The following is a 21,963-nucleotide window of genomic DNA, read 5'->3' as shown; positions in this document are numbered from 1 at the left end:
GCGCCCTTCGCAGGAAGGACGTCTGCGCACTAAGATACTCAGTTCCAAGTTTGGAGCTTTTAGCTGCCAGCCCTGGCCCATCATGTAGCTGCAGCACAGCCTTCCCTAACGTTGCAACTGGGGGAAAAATCACTTTCCAGTCTGTTTTGCAAGGTGTGCATTTCCATCTTGATTCCCTGAAAGTCCATCTGCTGCATCGGTCAAGAGAAACTCCACTTGCATGAAGATTGCACGCCTGCAGCTTGCATCTTTGTTGCAAAACTAGCTACAGAAGAGAAGCAAGGCAAAGTCTTTTGTGCTCCCCTCCCCCATCAAAGGAAAGGGGAAAATGTCTCAGTCGAAAGGTAAGAGTCTATTTGCATTACTTGCAAAAATGCAAAGGCTTGTGCATGCATTTATGAATGCATGGATGCAATTTTCGCCTGGCGATTGCATTTTTAAGTTTGAGGTTTTCCACAGCTCAGTTGCATTTCCTGTTTAGTATGTGTCTTTTTTTTGCAGACACAGAGAGTTCCTGTAAGGCAGGGCTTGCAGTTCAGCTGTGCATTGACGTTATTTGCATTCTTCTGCTAGGATTACTGAGCTCTTTTTGCCTTTTGCACAGTCAGGAGAGATAGAGCAGGTTGGTAGCGTCTAAAAGTGCAATGCTTTATATAATTGTAAAATTCTTTGGTATGCACACATATTACAAGTAATTTTATGTGCAACAAGGGTACAAACTTTTAAAAAGTCTGTAGGTGAAGATGAAAGGTAAAACTTGAGTTAAACTAGTAGGAAATTAATGTAACCTTATATTCCTTTGGGAATGAGCCGTTGCGATACCAGTATTTAGCTAAATTTCCATTGATATCGCTTTGAACATTAAACAACTTTTGGTTTTTAAAGGAAGTAAAGGTGAAGTGTGAATAATAGCATGTTACAGAAAAGCAGACAAGAAGACTTTCTCTTCCGAGATTTTGCACTTTACACCAATTGCTTTTGGGTTCGCAGTATTTAGAAGCAGCAATGAGAGCATAGATGTTTTATGTCTTCCCATAAGGAAGATGCTTTGCATCTCGGGGGAAAATGTTGGGGGAAAACTGTACTTTTAAGCATTACACCAACGTGGGGAGACTGCACTGTTTCATTGACAACCATAATGAAATCTTTTAAGTGTGTAATTGCATATATTTAGTCAATTATAATAGGTCAGAAGTTCAGGGTTATGGTTGTTTTCTTTGTGTTCTTTTCTTTTTCTTAAATTTTTTTTTTTTTACGCAGTTGTATTTTGCAGACTTAATGTCATGCTGGGGAGGGGATTAAAAAAAATAAAATTTCTAACATGGCATCAAGAGAACTTGAGGGGGTGTTGTCAGGTGCCTCCAGGACCCTAAGTCACTTGTTTCAATAATCAATCCTTCTTTACTATAGAGAAAGCGTATGCCATCTGAGAATGTATGGAATGGAGAGGTGGGTTAGGCACTGGGTGAGTTAGGCTACCTGGGGCACGACATAGGTAAGTAAGACCTGGTGAAATGAAAGTGTCTCATAAGCTTTCTGCCGCTTTTTTTGGAGTAGTTGTACCACTTTTTAATTCTACCTGATGGGAAGCATGCATCTCAGCCCAAGAAGGAAGTAATACGTATTCTTAAGAGTTCAAAGTAGGGCTCTGCTTGTCTTTGAGTCTTAGGGGAGAATGGAAATCTGAAAGGCTAAGAATGCTGAAGAACATAGGAATTGGCATTATGAGGTGCAGATGTTTCTTAAGAGAGGGGAAACCTACAATCTCCTAATTGACCAGAGAAATAGTAGCTTAGAAGGGGCATTCCATGCTTTGATGTATTAAAGAGATGACATCTAGTTACTTTGTATTTGTGTATATTTTCACTCATTCATTCAGTTCAGTTTAATATGTGTATAAACATATCGTGATACATATGTTTGTGTATGTATGTGTATGTATGTACACATAGAGATAGATAGTCGGATGTAGTGCACAGGATTTGGGGGCATACAAAAATATTTAAAATGTAGTTGCTTCCTTCCAGGAACTTACTCTGTGGTTGGTGAAAGAAAGCATGTATACAATCGTTATAATACAAGATAATTGCGTAGATAGTGAAGAGAAATGGTGCTGTTGGACTTTAGGGATGGAAGTGATCTCTCTGGGAGATAGTCAGGAAGGTTTCATGAAGAAGGTGATGTTAGAGTGATCTGATCTTTGCACCTCAGGGTCTAAACTAAATCAGTTTCCTTTTTGCATTTTTGGGGCTCACTCCTAAGGTAGCTCACTCCTAGTAGCGCAAGTTTTTGAGTTGGAAAGCTAAAAGAAATATTAGCATGGCACTCTTCCATTATGGGTGCACACATAATAGATCAGTTACTGATGCTTCTTCAAATCAATTCCCATTCATCCAAAAAGTTTTCTTAATTGGGTTGTGTTTGGAAGGTACATACGGAGTGAACATGGGGTTTCTGTCCCAAAGGAAAATTATTGGTAGAAAGAAGTGGGTGATCATTTCAGAAAAGGCAAAGGAGCTTTGGCCTGGACTTTAAATGTGGAATTGGCCTAATTCAGCTATGGCAGTTTCAAATGGCCAAGACATTTTTTGCAGTAGCAAACTTCTTTGTAATACTATAACCAAATGAAATGGGAGGAAAAGTGAAAGGTGGATGCAACCTCACAGTGTTGAAGAATTTAACAACATGTTCAATTCAAGGACCTTTACGAACTTTCTAGATCACTATAATTCGGTTTTACAGACCTCTAATTTAAGGCACAGCAGAGGCAAAAGAATTACAGAGTCCCTGGGAGCTGAAGGAGCCAGTTACTTCTTTCCAGCCTTACCAACAGTGAGATTCCGAGAAAGAATTTCTTAAAAAGAAATTTTGTTTTCCACAGTTGTAACTTTAGGTGGTATGCTTTTCAGCTTGTTTATATTAGCTGTCTGGGGTTGAGCTGACATTTTTCAAATATTAAAGCGGTAGAATGCCTTTTGAGGAAATCTGAAATGTAAGTTAACAGGAAGGGCACCCAGAAAGTGCAGGAATTCCTGCACTTTACAGGAAGACAGGCTACAGGAAAAATGTGTCATCTACATTACCCGGGAGAGAAAAACTATTGTTATCAGCCATAATGATCTGAGGGAGGGAGGGAAGGAGAGAGGAAGGAAGGGAGGCCTGGCATCTCCCAGTTCACCTGAAAATCTACAAAAAGTTTGACCCTGCACTCTTTCTCATTTCTCCCTCTATTCACCTTTTAAAAATCCTAGTTTATCTCAGTTTAAGGTAGTAATAGGTAAATCACGTCGTGAGAAATGTGTGTAAGGCATAATTCAGCAGCATGTAGGAGAGTGGTAGGCTTAACCCTACTATGGGTGCTTTGCTTCTGTAATTCATTCCGCCCTGGAAATGTAAATTTCTCATTCTGTGTCAATTCCTTTGTTAGGTTGTACCAGCCGGACTTGTCATGCTTAGTCTGTAATCTGAGCCAGTGTGTTTTATAACCTCGTCCATCTCAGGACACAAAATCAGAATAGGCACCTTGGGTTTCCTGAGCTTGTTTTGTGTTAGTGGGGCGTTCAGTTCTTTCCAGCAGGCTGCGACTCAGCTGCAGGGGCACTCACGGGGGTCTCTTGGTGGTCTGCTTAACGCTGGAGAAAAGGATTGAGATTCTCATCGGTTTGTTTTTCACAGCTTAGTATTATTGTAACTACTTTCCAGTATTTTAAAATCTTAAAGATCTGTAAGGAATAGTTTTAAAACTTAAAAAAGTACATAAATAAGACTTGTTCATTATAGAAACACTTGAAAATATGGAAAAGGAAAATAAGAATCATCAGTTACTATAGAATACATTTTGGCATATATCCTTTTGGACTTTTTTTCTATTTTATGTATATGTATATGAATAAATTGAAAATATGTATACAACCAATGTCTATTCACTTCCCTTTTGCTTCACTTACCAATAGACTGTGAAGTAATCAAATTAGTGTTTCTACATTCGTAATATCCAATTCTGTTGTATTTATTTAAACAGGACCTTAATATTTAGTAACTTTCAATGTTAGGGGTATTCCCGTGATGACCACCCTCCTTCCTAAGTTACTGTGTGTACCATGGCCTCAGACTAAATTCCAGGATGCAAAGCTACTGGTTATGGATATCCAATTCTTCCCACTGCCCGTTCTCTTCTCCACCTTTTAAAAATAACTTCTTCATTATCATAAAATGATATATACTCATGAAAAAAGTTCAAACCAAAGAGAAATTCATAACAAGAAAATAAAAATCACTCCAAGTCATACCGTCCAGAGGTAATTACTGTTAACTTTTTGGTGACTATCTCTTTGTATTTGTACATACATACATACTCATACATGCTGTTTTACACACTATAATAATATTTTGAAACTTGCTTTATACTCTGTCATATATCTTGGACATCTTTTTATATTCACACACATACGTTCACCTCATTCTTTTTAACAATTGCTTATTTTAATTTGTAAGAATGTAGCTGTTTAATCAATCTCCTATTGGACTTTCACATAGTTTCTATTTTTTTTTTTTTTTTACAGCTGTTAACAATACTGCAAGGAATACCTTGAACATACATCTTTGCACGTTTGCCCAATTATCTCTTTAGGATGAATTCCTAGAAGTGAAAGTGCTAGGTTCAGGGACATGCATGGAGATGTGGCCAAATTGCCCCACAGAGAGCTAACACTAATTCTCATTCCCACCAACGATATTTGGAAGTACCCATTCTCTCCTTTTAGGCATCGTGGTGGTAAAGATTGCCAAATAAATTGCTCTCTACAAAGGTTATGCCTACTTACCTTCATCCTGGGTATAATAATTTGAAAAACTTTGCCAATTCAATGAAAGGTATTAATACTTTATTCTCATTTGCATTTTTTAGTAATAAAAAAGTTGAATGCCCCCACCTTTTTGACATTTGTGTTTCATGTATTTGAATTTATTTTCTTCCTCATAAAATTGTATCTTTAAAATTTCAATGTGGGGATCAATTTATTTTCAAAGTGAGGCCAGAAAATTCCAAAGTTGAAGAGCTTAGGCAATCATGGGTTCAAAGTTGGGTTCCATACATCTAAACAACTTAGTTCCCTAGTGGATTCTAATTTTAATTTTCACCAAAATGTCTTAAGTAAACATCACATATTTTATAAGCTCATTTTGTTTTACTGTCTATAGGTATCCAGACCAATATGAAAATAAAAAGAAAAATGTAATGATCTGATTAAAATTCCAGTCTGGGAGATAACTTGCTTCTGGACATTTCTGCATTTTCAGTTATCTCTACAGGCAAAATTAGATTTTCTTTCATTTTGTGAATAATTCTTCCATAGCACCTGATTGTGTTATGTGCATTGTTGCAGAATAATTCTCTTTTTTTTAAACTTCACATGCAATGCCGAGTCATAAAAGGAGGTTTACTTTGGGTTACTAGATTTGTTAGAAGAATTAAGGCTAGGATCAACTTTGCTGACCTCACAAGTTATTTAAATCAGTCACACTTAACGTATTCTTAACATAGCTTTCCTTACTAAATGTGCCTATTTATGCATCCTGATATTAAGTGATAGAGTTTACAGCTGCGAAAGGAGTTTTCTAGTCCAATCATCTCATTTCACAGATGAGCAAACTGAGGTCTTGGAAGTAAGTAGTTTGCCTGAAGACAGAGCCACAGGTGGAACTTAATGTTTCCTGATTCTCTGTCCCGAAGTTCTTTTCGCTAAACCACCATAAACACTAGTAATCCACATTTATAAAACTTTTTTTCTTCAGAATCTTTAGTACATTTCCTATTTTTTGTATTGTTTGTTTTTGTCGGGGGCAGGCTGGCCAGGGAGGCTGATGGGACCATCAGCAGGGGTTCTTTTTCTGCGCCCAAGAAATGGTCATACATGAATCATGGTGCTGGGCTTTCTTACCGATTCTCTGCCAAAGGATATTTTGCAAACACTCTCGTTTTAATTCCGAGTACCTACAGTATCAGCGTTCAGTTTTAACCACTGTAATTGTTGTTTGCCTTTTATGGATGATCTCTGAAAGCCCCTGCTGGGTAGCTAACGTTTCTTCGTATACATCTTTGCGTCTCTTTTAGCATTGTGCTTATAAATAATAGGTGCTCAATAAGTGTCTGACAATAAAAGTATTTTTTCATCAGTAGAGATCTCTTTCATTTTTCCCCATGTTTCATAAAAGGTTCGGGGTCATTAAATTATAATGCAGTTTTCCTGCTTGTTTGCATTAATATTCCTGTTATATCTTTGCTTGATATTTGGAAGTTGTAAGGATAGCACAGAAAGCAACTTATGATGGCTAAGAAGTGTCATCTCTCCTACCTAGGCCCTCTGAGCAGATTTAAAGGTTACATGATCCCTGACTACCTTTCTCTTTTAAAAGTATGCAGAACTAAGATGAGTTGTCTAAAGAATCCAGCGGGATAGGATTGAAGGGAATTCATCCATCCTGTGCTGGTTTCAGGAACTGGTTTGTAAGTTACCTCTGAACTTGAGCCTCTGAAGGGTTTCAAGCTGTCTTGTGACAAAACAGGGAACTCTGCACGGATAACCCCCAGATGAGAGGATTCCCCACTTCCTCCTCGACCACTGGTGCTGTTACTGGCTGCCCCGCCTTCTGCCCTGGTCTTGTTCCCCACTCTGCCTCCTCAGAGACAGAGACAGTCTTCCTTCCCTGAGCTGGTTCACACAGTTTGGTATGCGGTCCATAAAACCACTTCTTTCTCCGTGGAAAGGATATTCAGGTTATAATCTACACAAAATGGTGTCTATCACAAATCATCATAAATTAGTCAACTCAATTCTGAATTGAGGCATTAAATAGGCACCTGCTGGGTCTCTTATCATCTATTTCATTTTCTACTCTGTAAATCTCTCCTTAAGTTGGGTTTTGATCAGTCTTTTTTTTACAGACCATTAGCTACAGATCTAGATGCTGATCGCAATCCACACCCCATGCTATCATCACCGTCATCATCATCATCATCATTGTCATCGTCACTTATCTTATGTCAGTCAGTTTTCACCTAGTATGCTTTTGAACGTCACATAAATCCTCTAGGGGCAGATGCTGTTGTTAATTTACAAATGAAAAACCTGAGGCTCCCGTGAGTTAACTGACTTGCTCATGGCTGGATAGCCAGTAAGCTACAGAGGCAGGATGCTAGGCCAGGCCTGTCTGAGCACAGGGCCCGTGCTTGTAACCAGGGGTCAGCAAACTGCAGTCCATGGGCCAAATCCAGTCCTACCTGTTTTTAAGTACAACCCATAAATGAAAAGAGTTTGCATATTTTTAAATGACTGGGGGGAAATATATCAAAACAATAACATTTCATGACACATAAAAATTATATAAACTTCAAATTCAGTGTCACAAATAAAGTTTTATTGGAATACAGCTATGCTCATTCATTCATATGTTGTCCATGGCTGCTTTTCCCTCCGCGATGGTAGAGTTGAATGGTTGGGATGGAGACTGTCCCACAAAGCCAAAAATATTTACTGTCTGGTCCTTTTCAAGAAAAGTCTGCTAGTCTTACCCTTTATGACTTCACTCAAGCGAGTAATGGAGTCTTTTCATGATGGAGCTTCTATATTACATTCATCCTTGGCTTTAATTGGAAGTTGTTAACCTGGATAACTTCTCACCCACTACTCAGCCAGTGACCTCTGGGGCCCAGCCGACAGGAAATGTCTGAGTGGTGTTTCTCCTGGGTTTGAGATTTGTAGGCCATTGCTCATTTCCGCTGAACTGAGCTACCAGTCTCCTTTAGCCCATCCTGGGGTCCTTTCCCCTCAGCTGCACTCTTCCTGTTTGCTTTATATTTCTTTTTTTTTTTTCCCTCCTATTGAGAAGCTGCTCATTAGTTCTTCCATTAGTGCCTCATTCTCCCCTTTTCTTGGTCTTATATTTTGTTTAAAAAGCAAATAAAGTAAAAACAACTCTCACTACCACCGTAGCCTGGCTTTGTTGATTATTATCGTGATGCAGCTCAGAAGTTCCATCGTTGTTTCTGTGTGGACTAAAGACAGAAGTTTCCCTCTACGGTAAGACAGCCTTTGTTATCTTCTCCTACAATGGTTAGGGCCATTTCTCACATTTACTCCCCCAACCCTGCGGGGACAGTTTTCATGTGGGTATGAGTATCCTTTAGCTCACAGAGTCACTTACATTGTGGGTATTGTATGTATTTAGGAAGGAATGTCCTGGTAAAGGTTCTGAAAATGAAGGGGGAGGGGGTGGAAGCTACAGGAAGACAGAGTAGCTTTGGTAGGATGAGCCCAGATTTGTTCACCATATCCAGAAGGCGATAAGTTTAAGTCACACAGAAGGAAGTGCTATAATTCCTACCGTCCCAGATGGTAACACCACTGAGATTTTTTCTATATTCCAGATACTGTGCTTAGTGATGGATGTAAATTATCTCATTCTACCTTCACTAGGGCCTGGTAAAATGAGGTCCCATTTTGTATACGAGCAAACTGAGGCCAGAGAGGTTAAGGAACGTGCCTTAGGTGTCCAGGTGGATAGTGGCACAGCAGAGGCTTTAATCAAGCTCTGTCTGACCCCAGAACCTGAGCTCCTGGCTACTGGACTTGAGTTGTGACTCCATAACAAATTTATGAACCCACTACCCAAAATACGTGGTTGGAGATTGAAAACATGAATGGATTCCATGGATATTTGGGCATACCAGGGCCAGATAAGGTAGTTAGGAGGGGCTGACCTGTGTCTACCTATGTATAGGATCCTTTTAACATGTTCCTTTAAGCTTCTGCTAATCGTAGAATACTGAGTGTGACTCATACTGAGTGTTAAAGTTGAATTCCAAGTACAAATTGCCCACTGGTTGAAAGAGGCTAGTTTCAGTTGGTCTACTGATAGATCCTGTCTGCACAGACAGGAAGTTTATGTTAAACATCAGACATGAATATTGATTCCATTAGCTGTCTTATAGGCTGTAACTAAGCAGACCCAAACTTTCTGTGTCTCCCTCCCATCAAAGTTAAATTGTTTTAAAACAGCTGTAAGAACATGGCCAGTTTGGCACCATACCTAAATAGACGAATACTTAGGAATACAGCCCCTTTTTGGTTTAGTAATTTCCCTTCTTCCTGGTTATTTCTATGTAAATGTGACAAGTGCAGTTTCCTTGAAATTGTGAGTGAACCTACGTCTCGACTGTTTTCCTCTTGTACTGGATGGTCGTGGAAGAAACTAGAATTACCTCTTTTTGTGGTAGAGGAGGTGGGGGGTTGGGGAATGAATTTACTTTTAAACCAGTGAGTTCTCTCCGGCCAAAGCAGAACAGTCGTACCTGTGCTTCAGTGGTTTCCCATGATCCCAGGGTGAAACCATGGGAATAGATGGTCTGGATGTTGAGTGACAAGTTATTTATTCCCTACCTTCATTCTGCCTCCTCCAATCCCTCATGGGAGGGATGAGTTGGAGATAAGGGTAAGGCTAGAATCTGAAAAACCAGTGGGAACAGAATGGAAAAAAGAACAGAATGGAAAATTATTTTGCAGTGAATGTGCAGAGACAGCCTTTCTGTGATATTTGAAAACTTTATAAGCATATTCTCCCCACTTTATTTACTCCTTTCTGCACCCCAAACACCTTTGCCATTTTACAAAAATAGTCCCAAAGACTCTGAAAATACCTAAAGAGAGAACTTGGATAAGGGGTTTGTCCAGATCAATTCGACAAATAAATTTGTGATCGATTGTTATGTTTAAGACATTGTGCTCGGTGGAACTAGACAGAAATGCAGCCTGCTCTACTCTTCCACTCACTGGCTATGAGCCTTGAAAAATCTGCTTAACCTCTAGCTTCCATTTCCTCACCTGCTAAATGGAGAGACTGACACTCATTCACAGGGTTGCTATGAAAATTAAGCGAGTTTATGTATGTAATGTGTTTTGGCCAGTGCTTGGCATTCATTTATTTGATGAATATTTATTGAATGCACTTCTGGGTTTGAGGCATTGTGTTATATAATAAGCTCTCCCTAAACATACATTTGCTTCACTCTTCCTTTCCCTCCAGCCCTTAAGAAGTTTCTAGTCTAGTGGGAGTAAGAAAAGTACAGAAATATGTAGGATAGAATCCTAGATGACAGGCTTTGAAGAGATACTGTGAGTTGGGAGGTCCTATGAATGAGAGGGAGATCACGAAAGGTTTTACAATGAGCTTGCAAGTATTAATGTAATTTTCAGAGCTGCTGAGGATGTTGTGTCCTAGATCCAAAGGAGTTATGGAGAAGGAATCTTGACTTCAAGTATACAGGGGCACCAATAGAATGTTCATATAGGCAGAATAGTTTCTTAGAAGAATTAAAGAGAGAAGATGCCCAAGCAGAATATCTGGAGCTTAAATACCTTGCTTATGTTTTCTAAGAACTTCTTTTTTCTTACCAAGTTATGTACTGTAGTTATTGCTTATGATCACAATAGGTTAATAAATGGAACATATCATATCTCATACTTTTAGGTGTTTTTTGGATTGTGGAAACTCCAGGAAATCTAGAAGTTAATAGTTAAACAAGTATATCATATCAACCAGGTTTATAGGCACACTGTAATTATATAAGCAAGCTGTTGGTTCAATAATCAACGTCTAGCTAGGTCAGGGAATATTTTCCAGAGCATGGCCACAGCTGTAATTTTCATTTTTTATAACCTGCCAACCTGCCTTTTCCATTTCTTAGTCCTTTTCCCTTTTCTAGAATCATCTGAAGTCACTTAAAGAGGAGGAAAACTGTTTAATGTACTTCTCAATTCTCATTTTAGTTACCTTAAGAGAGGTGTTCCAGAAGGTTCTTTATTTTACCAAACTTATTTCTCAAGCATGATACTGGATACTGCCAAGGGATTTTGTAAATTTTTGTATGCATTTTTAATTTCAGAAAAATTCCACTTAAAAGATAAATATGTTTAATACAATTGACAGGTTAAATTAATTTTTCTTTCAGTATCTTGGCTTAAAAAATACAATGACCTACAGCTCTGGAGCTCACAATAGGCTGTTGCTCAGTGTAACTAGCACTTAGTCACCTTCTTTTTCCTCAGTGACTTCATTCAACTCAGAGTCGGTAGAGTGGGTAAGGTGGGTGGGCTGAATCACCTCGGGCAGAGTTGGGAAAGCCACAGGGAAGTTTTTGCCTCACCTTGCTGTGCAGTTAAAGAGAACATATGACCCAGCCAGGTAGATAGGACCTGCCGGCTGTATCATCTCGTTCAAGTGGCTTGCCAAGTCTTCTTGCTTGGTACTTTGTTCCTGAATGAGGTTCTATTTATAGGTAAAGTAGAAAAAAAAAATGCAGATTGAATTCTGGAATTTATTTAGGAATGAGATTGAGGAATTTTGATACATTAGGGTTAGAAAGATTTTTTCCATCTCGACTTTCAATCTTTTGTTTCTAATGCGACCTGTCTAAGGACAGGAAAGTCAATGTTGGCAGTATAGGGGGTGAGGTGGATGAGTGAGAGGGTGGGGCCAGAGGACTCTATGTTTCCTTATTTCTTGGTTGAGTTGAACAAACATTATTGAACACTTAAGTTAATAATCTGCACCTTGCACAGTGCTAGGTGACTATGAAGATGAATAGAATTCCATCTCTTAAGAAGCTCACAGTCTAGTAGGATGTATTAGTTCTCTGGGGCTGCCATAACAAAATACCACAAATTGGGTGGCTTCACACAACAGAAATTTATTGTCTCACAGTTCTAGAAGCCAGAAGTCTGAGATCAAGGTGGCGGCAGGGTTGGTTCTTTCTTAGGGCTGGAAGGGAGAATCTGTTCCTTGCTTTTCTCCTAGCTTCTGGTGGTTTGCTAACCATCTTTGACATTCCTTGGCTTGTAGGTGCATTGCCCAGATCTCTGCCTTCATGTTCATGTGGCGTTCTCCTTGTGTGTGTACCTGTGTCCAAATTGCCCCTTTTTATGAGAATACCAGTCATATTGGGTTAGGGGCCCACTGTAATCCCATATGATTTCATCGTAACTAATGATGTATGCAACACCTGTATTTCCAAGTAAGGTCATATTCTGAGGTACTAGGGGTTAAGATGTCAACATAAGAATTTTGGGGGGACACAATTCAACTCATAACTTGGGAAGACAAACATGTCAGCAAACTAATGCTACTGTGTGTGACATGCATGTAAATTTGGGTACAAGATGCTTCTGGGATACCAAGCATGGTGAGGGGCGGAACTTCACCTGGGAAGATCGAGAAGTCCTATCTGTAGAGAAAGGACATTAACTTGGAATAAGGGAACTCTCAGTGTGGTTCTTCTTAGGAGAATAAGCAAGTAAAACAAGAGACTTGCCATCTGGTCCTTGAGCAGACTACCTGCTTGCTCTTCTCGTTTTCTATCAATAATGAAAGACTAGATGCTTCTAAACCGGGGAGTGTTAAATTAGAAAACATACACACACACACAAACACACGCTGTTACTGTATTGATTCCCAAAACTTAATTAGTGTTTAGTGATAATGAGACCTGCAAAACTCTCTCAGTGGTTGTCACAGGCAGCTTTCATGCGTAGATACAGAGGTGGCACTTGATGGGGGCAGGGACATCCTTCCCTTTGTAACAAATGGTTCTAGTCCTAATGGAACAAAGCTTAAGAGGGAATGGGAGTGACTAAGAACCAAGGATCTGTAGCCAGGCAAAGCTTATTTTTAGAAAAGGCCTGTAAGCCTTAAAAAAAAAGAGTACTACTCGAGTGTTACCAAGCTCCTACAATATTGATTATTAACAAAAGATCTTTTCAACTGTGTATAGTTAATAGGCAGCTTTATTTTCTTAATGTGGTCTGAGTATATTTAGCATAAAATTATGTATAAAAATACCAGGATCAGCTTCAGTAAGAGGGGACAATAAGGGATGGAATTGTCAGGACATGTTGTGTGAGCTGGTCAGGGGTGAGGTCAGTGGGACGGAGCTTTCCCAGCTTAGAACAGACATCCATCTGTCAAACTGTCCTGCCAGGGTGTTGATGGTGGCATGCTTCAAGAGTATGACCAGGTGGGCAACCCAGAAAAAGCCGCAGGAAGGTAAGGCGTCCCTCAGAGCTGGTGGATGGTCCTGGGACAGTGATTCAAACAGCAAAAGAAAATGTGGGCAGCAGAAGTGAGGAAAAAAGTCAAGAGTTAGATGAGTCGACGTGGAAGGGGAAGAAAGAAATAATAAACAAAGAGGTTAGTGGGAAAGCAGGGATCAGAGAGCGCAAGAGTCCAAGATATCAGGGTGCAGAATCCAGGCACAAATATATGGTTTTGTTCCGTATTAGCCCTGCATATAAGAAATCAATATCTACCTCACCTGTTTCTTTCAGCTTCCAAAGTGATCTTTGTTCATCTGGCTGTTGTGTGATGATGCACTCCTGGCAAGCCTGGGGAGGTAGTGTGCAGAAGGATGTGCAGAAGGATATGCAGAAAAAGAGCAACAGAAACTCGATGGGGATTGTTTAAAACAAGCCCAGACTTATCTCCATGCTAAGTACCTGCATGCAGCTCTCTAAGTGGGGCCAACAGAGTCAGAGGAAAACAGGAAATAGTGAATCAGCTGGATTGTCAGGCTAGTTGCTTGAAGACTGAAACCAGCTACTGGGTTTCTCTCTCAGGTTAAGAGATGAACATGGTCTAATGTGAAAAAGCAGCCCTGAGTCCTTGACATCCAATTCCAAGGCAGAGCTGGGAAGTAGAAAGGCAAGTGCTCCAAGAAAGCTTGTGCTGCTCTTCTGTGCTAAAAGTATGTCAGGGGCAAGTGGAGAATCAGTGTTTGCAAAAGCAATTGGGCCATATCAAGAACCTGCACAATTTTCGTTCCCTTTGATCCAGCATTTCCATTTATGAGAACCTATCCCATAATAGCTAGCGACTTTTGAATGCCTACTGTGTGCAAGGATTTCTTAGCTCTAATCTTCATGAAAACCTGAGAGCTAGGTAAAATTATCTCCATTTTATAAAGGAGGAAATTGGAACTCAGGTTAATAACTTGCCTAAGATCATACAGTTAGTGGTTGCAGAGCTGGGATTTGAATCTAGTTCATTTAAATTCAAAAGTTCATGTTTTCTACTATGTAACTGCCATGTCAAAATAGTGAAAAATAAAAACATCCTATTGCATAATAATAAAGGAATAGCTGAAGTTACAGATACCTACCTGATGTAACAGGTTATGAGGAGAGGCGATAACATCGATGCAAAGGTGCTTATGACCGAGGAAGAATGGATATAAATAAATAGAGTGATTACAGGTATGTGTACGTGTTTGTGTATTTGTGCGTATTTTGTTTTACTCAAGTAAAAGAGTCTTTGCAGCAGGCCCCCTCATCTGCGGGGCTACATTCTAAGATTCCCAGTGGATGCCTGAAACCGGCGATAGTGCTGAACTCCCTCTATATAGTATTATGTTTTTTCCTATGCATACATACCTGTGATAGTTTAATTTCTAAATTAGGCACAATAAGAGATTAATAACAATAGCTGGTAATAAAATAGAACAATTATAGCAATATACTGTAATAAAAGTTATGCGAATGTGGTCTCTCTGTCTCTCAAAATATCTGTTGTACAGTAGTCACCCTTCTTGTGATGATGTGAGATGACACAATGCCTACGTGATGACATTAAATGAGGTGAATGATGTAGGCATTGTGACATAGCGTTAGGCTACTATTGACATTTTAACGATATGTCAGAAGGAGGATCATCCAGCTATGAGGATGTCAATGGTTAGATGGCAGGAGCAGACAGTGGCGGTGGTTGGGGGTCCAACAAAGGGATGATTCATGTCCCGGGCAAGCCGGACACAGTGGGATGGCGGGAGATGTCATCCCACTACTCAGAACAGTGTGCAGTTTAAAACTTATGAATTGTTTATTTCTGGAATTTTCCCTTTAATGTTTTTGGACTGCTGTTGATTGCTGGTAACCGAAACCATGGAAAGCTAAACCATGGGTAAGAGGACTGTTATATTAGGGAGAATTTCATTGAATCCAATTGCAGGAGGTAGAGCTGAGCCTGGTAGGAACTGAGAAAGGCATTTTCTGATTGCCTCCTCACTTTCCCTTTGCATGTGTCCTCATTCTGTTTTTTCTCTGAGACTCTTTGCCGCTTTCCGCTGTAGACCAGAGTTTTGGTAACTTATCAGAATGTACTTGGTTTAGAAGAGCTATGAGAGCTGCGTCTATGTGACTGCAGCTTCAGTACCCACCATTCTTTGGCCGGTTACAGTCTCTGGTCTGAGATCAAGTTCTCTCTCTTGCAAAAGAAGAAAACATTTCTGATGATGATTGGCTGCTGGATTGGCTGGACCTGAGTCAGGTGTCATCCCTGTGCATGTGAGGGGTAACCACATGGCGTGCTGCCCACTTAGAGGTGTTGTAAAAACAGGTTACCTGAGAAGGGGCCTCAGTGAGACAGTCAAATGGATTGACATAATAAGCAGGCGGAAGGGAAATACAAGAAAAAATGAGAACAATGAATGTGGCTGCTTAGACATATACTTGAATGAAGCTTTGACAGTATTGTGACCGGTGATGTTTTATATAATTTTTAAAATAAAAACTCATTATAAATTTGCATACTATTAATAATAAAGAACTTGGTTATTAAGAAAGGAGCTACATCTCCTCAGATTCTCTCATATTCTCTGTGAGTGGAAGAGGTTCGGACCATCCAGGCTATCCTTTGTTCAGTTGCTGGTTGCCTTTAGAAGGGGCCACTTGAACAATAAAAAGAGCAATGATACCATCTGGGGAACAAACTGAGTCAATGCCCTTGAAATGGAGAGAACACAGAAAAGGCGCACTGGTGCTCTCTAATGGCTAAGTGATAAATACAAGATTGACTTTCTGATGATGTGACAGTTGCCCAAATGTATGTGGTACAAAGAGTCTGGGCAGTAGATACCTGGCAAGATGTAAAGATAAGAATTTAGAACCATAGAATGTTACATCTAGCAGGGACCTTAGAAGTCATCTAGGCTGAACACCTCACTTTATAGATAAAGCAGTTATGACCAAGAGAGATTAGCTGCAAAGGCCAAGGTGGTGGTGAGCTAAGTTTGGAAGACAGATCTGACACTCACACCTGGACTGTCTCTGGACTCTCTGGAGAGCTCTTATGCTCTTCCTATAAAGACAAAACTAACCCCTGAGGCTTAAAGATAAAAAATAAGTGAGAGCACCAGGCACGGTAAAAATCAGGACCTCTGTTTATTCAGTCGGTCATCAGATGATTGAATGGATCTGTTCAATTATGCATGCAGCCATTCATCCATTTATTCCTTCATTCCTTATCAACATTTGTGGGATCCTTCTCTGTGTGATTCACGGCTAGGCACCAGGGAGTGTGCAGAGAGATGATTCCTACTTGCAAGAAGCTCACATTCTAATGGGGGTCAGACTTGTACCAATGTTTGTGATTTAATGATAGCTCAAAGGAGAAGTGATTAACTGTTTGGATTTTGGGAGGCAAATGGGAGAGTCAGAGATTAAAGGGGGGAAATCAGAGCAGACCCAGTTCTGGTCTGTGGGGCAGTGTGAAATGGCACAAGTGTCCAGGAAAGCCTAAAGCTCTGGTGGTTGGCATGTAGGGAGTCGTCCAGCAGAGCAGTGAGAGGTGAGGTAGGAGAAATAGGTGGGGGCCAAGGGGTGGAAGGCCTTGCAATTTAGGAGGCATTCATTGCCTGACTCAAATCCGCAGTATGAAGTGCTACTGAGAGAGGGTTTCTTCCAGCAGCTAGATTAATATAATTTTGTATTTTAGACTGAACCATGCATCTATGTCCCTTAGCAACAGGTTTTGTTAATATTCTCAGCTCGGTATGAAATGGAGAGCCAAATTGGCATTGAAGAGCTTTCCTTTGGCAAGTCTACGATTAACTTGCTTTATCAGTTAGAAAAAAAAAAGATATCAACCTTTATGGGGAAGAGAGTTTGCACGGGTTGATTAGTATTGAATGCAGTTTTCTTTAACTACCATTTGATGACTCAACTCATAATGACATTTTGTTGGCATTTCACCAACTCGCACTTGCCTCTGTTCAACAGGGCATGCCTTGAGGTCTGATTATATGGTTTTCATTCATATGGGCATGTCTCCCACCCTGCTTTTTTGTTTTTTAGCTAACTAACTTGACATTCCTGCCTGCCAAAACCCAGGGAGCTTGCCTGCTCACCCCATTTGATTCCTCCGTGAGGTCGTGCGAGTGCTTCTTACATTGAGTGCCTGCCATTCTGGAGGTTTCACAGAACAGAAACCCCAGCCTCCGTTTTTAGAGCTGGAGATTCTAACTGTCCGGACCTTTGGAAGTCAGTCTTGATCTGTGAAAGAGGAAAATGCTCCATGGTTTACAGTCTTTCAAAAGTGTGGGAGGGAGTACTTAGGAGATGATGAAATGCACAACCAAACCTAAAGTGGTCTCCTCCAAAGTTCATAAGCAGTTAATACTATTTTGTATTATTTTTCAGCTTTCTCTTTTTTAACTTAAAATTTCCAAAGTCTATATCCACAGCCTTGCATAGTTCTTAGCAGCAAATTTAGCAACAAATCAGAGAAAAAAAATTAACTAGTTATTTGTTTGGTTTTTTTTGAGGAAGACTAGCCCTGAGCTAACATCTGCTGCTAATCCTCCTCTTTTGGCTGAGGAAGACTGGCCCTGAGCTAACATCCATGCCCATCTTCCTCTATTTTATACATGGGACGCCTACCACAGCATGGCTTGCCAAGCGGTGCCATGTCCACACCCGGGATTCAAACTGGTGAACCCCGGGCCGCTGAAGCGGAACATGCGCGCTTAGCTGCTGTGCCACTGGGTCGGCCCCAGTTATTTGTATTTCTAACTAGATTTGTAATCTCGTCTACCTCATCTAACCTCCTTGGGCCTCAGTTTCCTCTTCTTATAACTGGATGGCCAATGCATTCTATTGTTTTAAAGAAATGCCTTATTTCATTGGGAGGATACATTAAGGCTAAAACATTTGGAGAATACAGAGATATGGTGCAAGTACAGAAGCATAAAATTAAGACAGGTGAATGCTAGTGATGAAGTATTTCAAACATCTTACCTTTCCTCAATTCTAGCGGGGCTCAAGAAAATCATCCATGCTTCGATTGTTTTTAGTAGACATTTGGAAGAAATTAACTGCTTAAACCATACTCTAATAGTAACCTGAATTTATATATAACTAGACACTTGTTTGTTTTCCAAAATGCGTGTATCCATTTTCACTGTAAGACTAAAAGGTGAATAATGGAGATTGAGGAAGAACTTTGTTCTTTGTATAAGAGTCATAAGTGCAAGGATGTATGACCAAGAAACATTATGAAGTCTTCAAAAAAAGGATAGAATCAGTTTTATGGGTTGGTTTAGATCTGATGTTCCTAAAAGTTAAAAAAAAAAATCGAAAATATATTCCAATCATTTGGAATTGATTTAAAAGAAAAAAAATAGATGTGCTGCCAGCAGTGTTAGATTGTTAGACTGCAAACAACACTTTAAAAGAAGTGAACAGCTGTCACACTTCTCTGTCCTCTGTAGAGATTTAGCTTTGGAAAGATAACACGTTTGCAAATTAACAGATCTCATCTAAATTCCATACTTTTTCCCTGGAGCTTCTGCCACCCCAACCCCACCCCCTCCAAGAGCACAGTTCTTTGGTTCTCTTGATCCAGAGAACATTGGCTTCCTTTTTCTCACTGTTGGATACGCTATTTCTCAGGCAGTCTTCAAAGGAGAATTATTAAGAAATGCTATCACTTTTTTAGTTTTGTAATACTGATTCTACAGTCAATATTCTGCATATATTTTTGTAAAAACGACTGGATGGCGGCTGTTGCTCTGGTTAATTAAAGATTGGAAAGAATTTTAAGAAACACCTTTCTGTCTTGTCTACTATTTTATCCTCAGAGCCAGGCTCAGTGCCTGCCACATAGTGGGTACTCGACAAGTACTGTCTGAACAAATTATTTATTAGCAGGATGCAGAGTTAGCCTTATGCACACTTGTAAAGTGGACTAAGATGCTCTTTGATGAATTTAGCCTCTTTTTTTTAAGCATTTCCTTTCACTTCTCAAATGAGAACTTCTTATCAAACCTGCAGAATCCTCAGGCGTCTTCTTTATATAGATGTATACTTTTTATTGTGGTAAAATGCACGTAGCGTAGAACTCACCATTTGCGTCATTTGAAAGTATACAGTTCTGTGGTTTTTAGTATATTCACAAGGTTGTGCAACCATCGCCACTATCTAGTTCCAGAACATTTTTATCACCACAGATGGAAAGCAGTCACTCCCATTAAGCAGTCACTCCCCATCCCCCGTCTCCCCAGTCCCTGGCAACCACTAATCTACTTTCCGTCTCCATGGATTTGCCTATTCTAGATATTTCCTATGAATGGAATCCAATGCTATGTGGCCTTTTGTATCTGGCTTCTTTCACTTCGCATAATGTTTTCAAAGTCCAGTCCATGTTGTAGCATGTAGTACTTCATTACTTTTTATGGCTGAATAACATTCCATTGTATGGGTATACAACATTTTTTCCTCTTTATGTTTTCTATCAAAATCTAATGTCTAGAGAACCACTTCAAAAGTAGTCAATAAATTATGTATAAGTGTAGCTAATAGAACTTAAATTAAAAACTCACCCGAGGGAGTTTGCATTGTTCAAGTGGAAAAAAGCTTAAAATAAAGTAATATACTTCTAATGGTGAAGTCTCAGGGATGGGGAGACATTTCCAAGGGGACAAGGTGACTTTTTTTTAGTGCCGCTGAATTACGTATTCATGCATATCTGACTTCTTGTAAAGCCAAGTCTACCAATAGCTCTGGGACTGGAGAAGATATTGAATTGAGTAGATGGGCACAGGGGTCTGTCCTCGGTTAGTTGTTAGTTAACTGTGCCACCTGCATTTTCCTGGGGCTAGTGTTTTCTCTCTGTTATTTTGGTTTGATTTTGAACCAGGCCCTCTGCTAAGCTCTTTTACGTGTATTATCTCATTTCATCCTCACAAAATTGTATGGAATAGGTATAACTTTTATACACATTTTATAAATGAGGAGTTTGTAAATGAGGAGATTTAGGAAGACTAAATGCCATAGCCGAAGTTTCACTTCTAGTAAACTGTGGGGGCAAAACTCAAATTCATGTCTATCTTTAGCCTGAGCTCTTAACCTCTGTATGGCAAGGCTTGGCAAACTATGGTCCCCTAAGTGTTTTTGTGCAGCCTGCAAGCTAAAATGGTTTATACATTTCCAAATGATTTTTAAAAAATCAAAAGAAGAATATTTCATGATATGTGAAAATTATATGGAGTTCAAATTTCTCTGTCTCTAAATAAAGTTTTATTGGAATGCAGCTACACTCATTTGTTTATGGAGTTTCTCTGCTTTCATGCTACCATGGCAGAGTAGAATTATTAGGACAGAAACTATGGCCCACAAAGCCTAAAATATTTCCTATTGGCCCTTTAGGGAACAAATTTGCTTGTATGCTCATCAGTAAAATGGAGGTAAGGAAAGAATTTGGTTAAATTTTTCTTCAGGTCCCTTTCAGTTTGAACGTTCTGAGAATTGCAGAGAAAGTTATTTACATCTTCTGCTTTCCTGTAAGATCTCCAGCTCCCTCTGCCTTCCTCTCTCTCACAGATGAATTTGCCTCTTTGCCAAAAATGACTGAGCACCACCCCTGCGTCCGGCCATATATCCATGCCCTGACCTCACTTCTCTGCATCTGTCCTTGCATTGTTTCGTCTATTCTCAGTAGTGACAAGATTACCATTTATTAGACGCCTGTGATGCTCAAGCACTCAATGGGACTGTGAAGAAGATTCAGAGATGGTGCATGTAAAGTCAGATTTATTATTTTCATTTTAGAGATGTGAGAATTGAAGTTTGGGGAGGTCAAATTGCTTCTCTAGGACACATCAGTTAGTAAGTTGTGGTCTGGAGGTTGAACCCCAGTCTTACTTATTCTGTAGCCATTACCAGCAGTCCCCTCGTATCCACAGTTTCAGTTACCCGTGGTCCGAAAATATTAAATGGAAAATTCCAGAAGTAATTCATAAATTTTCAATCGCCTGCCGTTCTGAGTAGCCTGATGAAATCTCGTGCTGTCCCGCTCCTTCCCTTTGTCTAGCGGATCCACACGGGATTTGTTACCCGCCCATTAGTCACCTGGTAGCCTTCTTGGTTATCAGACGGACTGTCCAGGTATCATAGCGCTTGTGTTCAAGTTGCCCTTATTTACTTACTAATGGCCCCAAGGTGCACGAGTAGTGATGCTGGCAATTCGGATATGCCAAAGAGAAGCTGTAAAGTGCTTCCTTTAAGTGAAAAGGTGAAAGTTCTTAATACAGAAAGAAAAAACTAGTATGCTGAAGTTGGTAAGAACGAGTCTTCTATCCGTGAAATTCTGAAGAAGGAAAAAGAAATTTATGCTAGTTTTGCTGTCACACCTCAAATATGTATGCATAGGAAAAAACATAGTATGTATAGGGTTTGGTACTACCTGCAGTTTCGGGCATCTGCTGCAGGTCTTAGAACACATCCCCTGTGGATAAGGGGGGACTACTGTACTTCTCTTGACTGATGTTATCTTTGACCTCTACCTAAAGTTATCTCCCCCACCCCACTCTGCACCCCATTCCTCTATGTATACCCTCTTCATTTCCCTCCTTTTTCTAATGATCTTTTCTTTTTTGTATTAAGCTTGCATCCTGAGAACAAAATTCTCTTGGACCGGCTCTTTTTTGTACCGTATCTGCCAACCCTACCCCAGTTCCCACTCCATATGACATTCCTCCCCTCTTGGGTGTGTTTAGGGCAATAAAGCATGAATTAAATCTGGTTCTGTCCCTTGCAGCTGTGTGACCTTGAATACTTATCTTCACTAAATCTGAGTGTCCACATC

The 21,963-nt window shown here is 39.9% G+C and overlaps 1 protein-coding gene across 1 annotated transcript in view; it reads left to right on the top strand.

The window, feature by feature from the left end:
- Positions 1-2: 2 nt before the first annotated feature.
- The window catches only part of MAP2K6 (mitogen-activated protein kinase kinase 6), a 116,953-nt gene continuing 94,992 nt past the window's right edge, over positions 3-21,963 (top strand). Inside the window, exon 1 of the mRNA XM_008540385.2 lies at positions 3-344. Coding sequence (XP_008538607.1) covers positions 329-344 — 16 coding nt within the window. The 5' untranslated portion in view covers positions 3-328. The remainder of the gene's footprint in view (positions 345-21,963) is intronic.

This window comes from Equus przewalskii, chromosome 10 (genome assembly GCF_037783145.1).
Source record: "Equus przewalskii isolate Varuska chromosome 10, EquPr2, whole genome shotgun sequence".
Lineage (NCBI taxonomy): Eukaryota > Metazoa > Chordata > Mammalia > Perissodactyla > Equidae > Equus > Equus przewalskii.
The sequence above is the reverse complement of the archived record's forward strand: the minus strand, read 5'-3'. Positions and strand labels throughout refer to the sequence as shown.